This window comes from Chinchilla lanigera, unplaced genomic scaffold (genome assembly GCF_000276665.1).
Source record: "Chinchilla lanigera isolate Chin_1 unplaced genomic scaffold, ChiLan1.0 scaffold00154, whole genome shotgun sequence".
NCBI classification, from domain to species: domain Eukaryota; kingdom Metazoa; phylum Chordata; class Mammalia; order Rodentia; family Chinchillidae; genus Chinchilla; species Chinchilla lanigera.
The window spans coordinates 1,868,731-1,876,790 of record NW_004955555.1 but is presented as its reverse complement, the minus strand read 5'-3'; the positions used below and the strand labels follow the sequence as shown (position 1 = coordinate 1,876,790).

The window sequence follows — 8,060 nt, the reverse complement described above, 5'->3', positions numbered from 1 at the left end:
CCCTTCTGATGGAGGAGACCTGGTCCCTGATGGAGGAGACTTGGTCCTTGACCCTGGGAGCCCCTTCTGATGGAGGAGATGTGGTCCTCAACATCTGAGAGCTCCCAGTCTGGTCCACAGGAGACACAAATCCCATACCTAGAAGCCTCCATCCTAAGGGAGATCATCCTTACTTTAGTTTGAGAGGTAAACTCCACTGTCTGATGATGGGAATGCTGTCCCGTCTTTCCCACCAGGAGAAAGGGTGACACAGGAGGCCCACTCCCTCGCTTCTCTGAGTGTCAACAGGCCCGCGTGGTTGGGGAGCTGAGCACCTATCATTAACCTGTCCCCCAAACGGCAGAAGACCAAGAAGGCGTGGAGCCCCCCTCGTGGCCCTCCGTGTGGTGGAGGCGCTGCACCCCGGTGCAGGTTATCAGTTTGATGAAACAGGCAAGAGTCTGGCTGAGGAGGCCCCGGGCGGAGGGAGGAGATGGGTGGGCCCTGGACCCGGCACTACAGGGGAGCCCCAGCCCCAGCCCGGGCGCACTCACGGGCCACCTGCAGCTCGAGCTCCAGCGTGTCGGTCTTGCCCTGCAGCGTGACGGTCTTGAGCATGTAGCGGCCGGCGTCGGTGAGGTTCAGCTTCTGCACCAGCAGCGAGCAGTTGGCGAAGCCCACCTCCCGGCCCGTGTGCGCCGGGCCCGCGATCCAGTTCCCTGACGGCAGCTGGCTGAGCAGCCGGTTGGGCTCGGAGGCCGGCCCCCGGTACCAGGCGTAGACCAGCAGGTCCCTCGGGTAGCCCTGGACCGTCAGGGTCACGTCTTGGCCCTCCATGGGCTTGGCCGGCACCGGCACGATCATCATGGAGACGGCTGCCGCTGGGGAAAGAGCGGGGCCGGGTCGGCGGGGCCTGTGCAGCCCGGGGTGGGTCCCCGCCCCACCCCACCCCCGGCGGGCGCATCTGGGCACCCGCTGGCTGGCACAACCCACGCAGGTGCTGGGGAGGAGACAGAGGACGGACGGGACGTGTGGCGGTGGAGGTGTCTTCTCTGCCCCTATGGAGCCTGCCCGAGATGTGTCTCCTATCAGACTAGGAATTTCCAGCCCTTGGGGGTGTTTCTGCCAGCAGACGGGAAGACTAGAGGACCGGCTTGTGTCTCCTCCATCAGATTGGAAATTCCTACGGGGGCTGTCTCCTCCATCAGACCGGGAATTGCAGATGACTGGGTGGATCTTCGGGGGACCCCACAAGTTAGCTGAGCGTATCTTTCTCATCAGACTAGGAATTCCTCGAAACTAGGGCCCTGCACTCCCCCGTCAGCTTGGGAGTACTCTAAAGATGGTGACCGTGTCTCCTCCATCAGACCAGGAATTTCCAGAAAACAAAGCCCTGTCTCCCCACCAGAATGGAAATTGTGCCCTCCTGCCTCCTGCCTCTGACTGGAAGCTCCGTGAGCGTGGATGTCGCGCCCCCCCATCCCCCCGAGAGTCCGAGGGAGGAGGCCCGTGGGGAGGGTGTGCGCGTCCCTGGTCTGGGGCCATCGCTCCGTGGGCAGGGACCGTGTCCCCTCCATCGGACCAGTGTCTCCCCCAGTGGGAAGCGGTGGTGTCTCTTTCCTCTGTCTCTCTCCTGGCACCTGCCACAGGGCTTCTGACACTTCTGGAGGCCCTTGGGGGGTGTCCGCCCGCTCCCTGCCGTACCTGTGCATCTTGGACACCGCCATGTCTGGTGCACACCCTGTTCCCGCCAAGAAGGCCGCCAAGGCCCCAGGCGGCAAGCAGGAGGTCCACTTACCTCGGGGGGCCGCCACTCGCGCTCAGGGTGAAAGAGTATCCACCCTCTGGATGAGACCCAGCCTGTGAGTGTGAGGGAAAGAGGGAGGGAGGGAAGGGGCGAGGGAGGGACTGTCCCCGCTGTGCCCAGGGGGTGATGGCATTCAGAAGGAACCAAGGTGGAATCAATGAGGCCTGAACGCTCAAAGCCGCCGTCCCCGGGGCATGGACACACGTCCCCTGAGCACCCCGAGCTCTAAACGGCCTCAGTCTGCACTGCCAGCCCCTGGCTCGTTTTAGGACAGAGGCAGGAAGACAAGGCTTCCCCGCGGTGCTCTCCAGACTCCAGCTCTGCTGGGTGACCGCAGCCTGGTCGGCAGCAAGGAGGCAGGGAAGAGCGTGTGGCAGGGATGGGTGCGTGAGGCCCAGGCTGCTGGAGGCTGCACCGGCACCCACACGGAGGGACATCTGTGTGGTCCCACACGCTGCCACCCCACTGTGGGGGACATGTGCCTGCCCTCACTCTGCGCCCCAAAGGAGGAGGGTCTGACTGGCCCTTTTATTTACGCCTGACAGGTGGTCTCCTTTTGCATCTGCTTAAAGGGCCACTTTGGTACTTGGCCAACAAAGGGGCCAGAGACCCACCACTTTCCAATCCTCTGTTGGGCACCCGCTGGCCTCACTGTCACTGTCCAGCCGGACCTCCCTGGGAGGGGTGGTGGCGGCCAGGCTGGGGCCCACTCACCGGAGAGCCTGACCACCACCGAGGCAGAGCCGGACAGCAGGGTCTTGGGGTTCTTAGCAATGCAGGTGTACGTGCCCTCCTGGGCGGCCGCCATGCCGCTGATGTTGAGGTGGTCTCGGCCGTTGTCCAGGGCCCGCCCGTTGAAGGTCCACATGTACTCAGGCTCCGGGCAGGAGCGGGACACACACCACAGGGTGAGGGACGCGTTGAAGTCCACTTTGATGGTGCAGCCGGTGCGGGTGGTGGAATCCTGCAGGATGGCCACGCGCTCCGGGCCAACTGTGAGGCGGGAGGAAGAGACGGGGGGGCAGTAGGGGCGGGAAGAGCCGCGTCCCCTACTTCCTCTCGGGGGAACCATCCTGGCCCCCTGGAGGGAAGAGAGGGCGCGGGCCTTTGCAGTCCCACCTCATCTCTAACTTGATCTAGGGTCTTGAGAATCACCTCCCCTCCCCTTAGGAGGGGATCTCAGTGTTCTGCGAAAAGTGTGCGGGGCCAGCACATTTCAAGGTAGGTTTCAAATCTATGTTTTCTTAAATAAAGAAAAATTCTTAGGGATTTTTCTTCTTTTTTTGTGGGAGCGGTTTGTTTTTTTGAGACAGGGTCTCACTCTGCAGTTCAGGCTGGCCTTGAACTCACAGTGATCCTCCTGCCTCAGCCTCCCCAGTGCTGGGATTACAGGCGTGTGCTATGCCTGGGGTCCCCCCCGCCCCCCCGCAACAAACCATTCTAAGAGTCTAGGATTCTAAGGCTTCAAGATGCTTCTAGGTAGTAGCATTTTAAGGTTCTAGAAATCTATGTGGCTCAGATTCTAGTCTAAGAATCTAAATAGATCCTGAAGTTCTAAGCATCTCTGCTGCTAGTGTCTAAGAGTCTCAGAGTCTAGAATGCAGAGCTCCTGGAATCTGGAAACCTTGGTGTGAAGGGCTCTAGGATTCTGGGTTCTTGGTTTTTCTACATTGTTGCCCTCTTGTACTTCAGGGGATTATTTTCCCAGGATTCCACACGGCGGCTGCCCCTGGGAATGACTTCAAGCTTTGGTTATATTTTTTGGTGAGGACCCCTCCCAGCTCCCCCCTATTCCGTCCCCTGCTCCCTTTCAAGGCCCACCACTCCCGTGTCCTCTCTCTGCAGGGACTGCTTTGGGCTGGAGGGCTACCCAGTGTGAAAGGTGAGGTTAAAGTTCCATATTTTGCTTTATTTCTTGAGACAGGGTCTCACTTTGTAGCCCAGGCTGGCCTGGAACTCACAATGATCCTCCTGCCTCAGCCTCCCAAGTGCTGAGATTACAGGCATGGGCCACGCCCTCTGGCTTTTGCTACTGTTTTGGTTTTCTGAGAGATGGTCTCACTGTATAGTCCAGCCTGGTTTTGAACTCAAGACCCTCCAGCATCAACCTCTCAGATGTTGAGTTTAGAGCGGCCCCCACCATGCCACCAGGCTGGTATAGACAGGCCCAGGGGATTTAAGAGGGAGCTGTGGTTCCTGACACCAGCCCGCCGGCTCACTGGCTGCAAGCCTTTGGGCTCCCTCTCCTGGCCTCAGTTTCCCTGTCCGCGAGGGTCGCCCGGGGTGTGTGGCGGCGCCGGGAGCACTCACAGTACACGGTCAGGTTGAGCGGGTCGCTGCGGCTCACACTGACCGGGTTCCGCACCTCGCACTGATAGGCCCCCGCCTCCTCCCTGCGGACGCCGTGCCGGGTCAGCGTGCGGCCGTCGGGGGAAAGGCCGAGGCGGACGGCGACCGGCAGGGCGTTGCCATTGAAGAACCAGCGGACCTCCGCAGGGCTGGGGCTGCTGCACCGCAGGCGCAGGGTGTCGCGCCTCTCCACCAGCTCTGTGTTGTCGGCGGTGACCGAGGGCTGCGCCAGGATCTCTGTGGGGCGGGAGACAGACGGGGAGGGGGCCAGGCACCACCTGCTGGGAGGGCCTGGGGGTCCCCAGGAAGGGGCGTGGCCACATTGGGACGGTGCCCCTGTGCTGCTAGCCGGAGGGGCAGAGATCGGCTTTAGGAGGCAGCTGTAATCCTGGAAGCCATCCTGAAGGAGGTGAGCATTTCAGTATTATTTTACGCTTTCTTTTTTTCCTGATTTGGAATTTTGTTTTCCTGAAAGAGGGCTCAGGAGGGAGGCGGGAAGACCTGGGCAGGAGCGGGGAGCAGGATGTCTCACCATAGACCTGCACGTGTCCGTAGCCCACCTCAGTCTGCAGCTGCCTGTTGAGTGTCTGCAGGATGTAGGTGCCCGAATGCCCGGGCAGGAGGCCCTGGATGTCCAGGCTGCCGTCGGGGCGCACAGCCTCCCGCCCTGTGTGGGCCGGGCCGGGGGTCTCGTCGCCCGTGCTCACGATGTAGCTGGCCACCAGGTAGGACAGGCTGATGGTGGGCCCCGCGTACCAGCAGTAGGCCACCTCTTCCCCAGAGAGCCCTCGGACAAGCAGTGTGACGTTGTCCCCCTCGGCCAGCTGGGCAGGCTCGGGGGTGATGGAGATCTCAGCGGCCGCACTCAGGAATGCGGCTGAGGAAGAGGAGGTGGGGGTTGGACGGGGCGGGCTCAGCCCACTCCCCACTGGACGGAGGAGCTGACCAGGCTCAGAGGGGACGTCCCCCCCTGAGGCGCTCAGGGGGCCCGAGGTCGGGTGAGGCAGGCTTCACACCTGCGGCTCTGTCTCCCAACCTCTCAGCCTCGTAGCCTTTCCTGGTAGCTTTGCTTTTAGGTACTGGGAATCCGCCCACTAAGCTACAGCTCAGCCTTTTCTATTTTTTGACACAAGATCTTACTGCATGGCCCAGGCTGGCCTTATATTTGCAGTCCTTCTGCCTCAGCCTCCCAGACTGCAGGATTACAGGTGTGAGCCACCATGCCTGGCTTGGCACTGCTAATTGTGTGACCCCCACGACAGACATCAGGGTCTCCCCGGGATCCTGACATCTTTGCAGGGCTCCTGTCTGCCCTCTGAGCTCCACCCGACTCCTCAGAGGAGCCGTGGAACCCTCTCTTTCCTGCTCAAAGTACAGAGCAGCACAAACCCAGGAGCTGCTGGGGCTGCTGGGGCTGGCAGCGTGGCTGCTGGGGCTGTGTGGCCGTGGCCCGTGTCACGTAAAAGCACTCACAGGCCTGGCCTGGTTTCCAGTGCTTCCCAGTGTGGCTGGCATTAGAGGCTCTGGTCTGGCACAGGCCCTGCCACTTTCTGGCTGTGTGGCCTTGGCCAGTGACGTCACCTCTCTGAGTCACAGTTTTCCCATCTGTGAAGTGGGGCGGCGGGTTCCTTGCATGGGTGAGGTGTGAACACCGGAGCAGCACTTGGAACTGGCCGCAGTCAGCCCTCATCAGTGCTGCTTGCAAGGACCACCGAAGGACCCATTGGTTCTACCCACTTCACAGAGAGGTAAGCCAGGGCTGAGAATTGGCAGCAGCTGCCTGGAGCTCCGTCTTCAGGGTAGAGGGGATACAGGCTAGGACTGGTGATGATCAGGGCTTCTGTACCCTAATACCGGGTTGTCACATGAAGGAGCCCCCAGAGCTGCCCTGCACACCTCTCCGGCGTCAGTGTGCTGCCCTCCCTCCGCAGCATGCTGGCCTCCTGGCTCATACCTTCCCCATCATGGGCTGGGGTCCCCCTCGCCTCCCCAAGGCCTGGGGTGCCACCCTCCTCGCTCACCACCGAGGACAAGCCAGCTGCACCCGGTCAGCACCATCTTCCACTGCAGGCCGGGTCTCAGGGACGGGGACGCTGGTGCCCGGTGCTTGGAGGCCCTTCCTGGTTGGTGCCTGGCTGTGTCTGCCGCTGGGCCCCGGGAGGGTTTGGTGACTTGGAGCTGGGGGAGATCACCTGAATTTGGAGGGATCGAGTCACCAAGCACCTGGGGCCCCGGTTGGGCACCAGGGTGGGTGTGGCGGGCACCGGCCAGGGGCCACGACCTGGCCAGGCCTCCTGGGGCAGCTGCCTAACCCTCTTTGTGCCAAAGGCCCGGATTTGGTGTGGGAGAAGCAGGTCACCGGGGAGGGGAAGAAGACAGGGAGACTCTTAGGGCAGTTGTCTCTGACTGCCCAGGCCCGCGGCCCCCGTGAGTCCAAGGATCACCGGGAATTAACCCGGAAGCAGTGGCTGCCCAGCCTCCAGCTTGCTGCTTCAGGTGCCCACCAGGTGCGACCTCCGTGGCTGTCCAGATGCGCTGTGGGGCAGCTGCCTGTAGGGCCCCCTACTGCTTTTGGGGACCTGAGGCACGGTCGTGGACTGACTTGCTAAGTTGCTGGACAGAGAGGGGATTGGAGTCCAGCTTTGTCTCCAAGAACTGGATATTTCGTGGTGCCTCTTGCCAAGGACCCAAGACCCACATTCTCTTTTCCCCCCTCTTGTTTTTTTTTTTTTTTGGGGGGGCTTTTTGAGGCAGCGTCTCACTATGCAGTTCAGGCTGGCCTTGAGCTCACCGTGTAGCCCAGGTTGGCCTCGAACTCATAGCGAGGCCTCTTTTGCACCTTCTTGAGGCCTTGATTCCCTCTGTGTCCCATGAACGTCGTCTGTCCTTTGACCCAAAGCAAAGTTTGGAGTCGTGTGTGGCAGTGCACGCCTGTAGTCCCAGCGCTCAGGAGGCTGAGGCGAGAGGATCACAGTGAGTTGGAGGCCAGCCTGGGCTACACAGACTCTGTCAAAACAACAATCACAATAACAGCAGCAGCAGCAGCAGCAGCAACAACAACAACAAAGCAGATGTTTGACTTTGACTAACATCTTTGTGCACTTTCCTAAGCAGGGCTGGGGACAGCCCCTTGCCCAGTCCCAGTTTATCACCATGGAAACTAGAGCTGCACGGATCTCGCTTCTGGTCAGCAGCAGTTGTGAGGTGCTATAAGCCCTGTAGCCACATGTGAGTGAGGTCTGGCTGGCTCCGCTGGGCAGTGATGCACACCTGTAACCCCAGCACTCTGGGAGGCAGAGGCAGGAGGATCGCAAGTTCTGGCCCAGCTGGGAACATAGCAACTGAGCAAGGCTATGTATCAACATAAAAATATTTAAAAAGGGTAGAGGTTGTAGCTCAGTGTGAAGGCTCTGGGTTCAAGCCCCAGTACTGGGGGAAAAAAAAAGTTCAGACTGTGGACAGGCCACACTGTCCCCTGCCTCCCTGAGCCGGGGCACACTCTGGAAGCCACGGGGCCTCAGTTTCCTCCTCTGGGAGGTGGGAGTATTCACAGTGCCCTTGGCCCTCCACAACTGTGGATTTTGCAGGCATAAATTCAACAAGTCCCGGAGAGAGAAATATTCTAAAACAAAGCTGCACCCGTACTCAAGAAACAGAGCCTTTTGCTTGTTGTCATTGTCTCTAAACATCACGGTGCATGCAAAGTTGTCATTGGTGGAGCTTATCGTGGAGAGGTGATCCAGCCTTCCGGAGGAAGTGCCAAGTTTCTGTGCAAATACTGAGCCTCTTCTTTGTGTGTGTGTGTGTGTGTGTGTGTGTGTGTGTGTGTTTGTCTTTTTAACACAGGGTCTCACTATGCAGTTCAGGCTGGCCTTGAACTCTTAGCAATCTTCCTGCCTCAGCCTCCCGAGTGCTGGGATTACAG

General features: G+C 60.1%; 1 protein-coding gene across 1 annotated transcript in view; it reads right to left on the bottom strand.

Moving 5' to 3' along the window:
• Ceacam16 (carcinoembryonic antigen-related cell adhesion molecule 16) overlaps positions 1 to 8,060 on the bottom strand; it is a 19,693-nt gene that overhangs the window by 2,122 nt on the left and 9,511 nt on the right. Inside the window, exons 3-7 of the mRNA XM_005412473.2 lie at positions 6,157 to 6,327; positions 4,668 to 5,012; positions 4,097 to 4,372; positions 2,501 to 2,779; positions 534 to 860 (exon numbers count right to left, since the gene is read on the bottom strand). Coding sequence (XP_005412530.2) covers positions 534 to 860; positions 2,501 to 2,779; positions 4,097 to 4,372; positions 4,668 to 5,012; positions 6,157 to 6,327 — 1,398 coding nt within the window. The remainder of the gene's footprint in view (positions 1 to 533; positions 861 to 2,500; positions 2,780 to 4,096; positions 4,373 to 4,667; positions 5,013 to 6,156; positions 6,328 to 8,060) is intronic.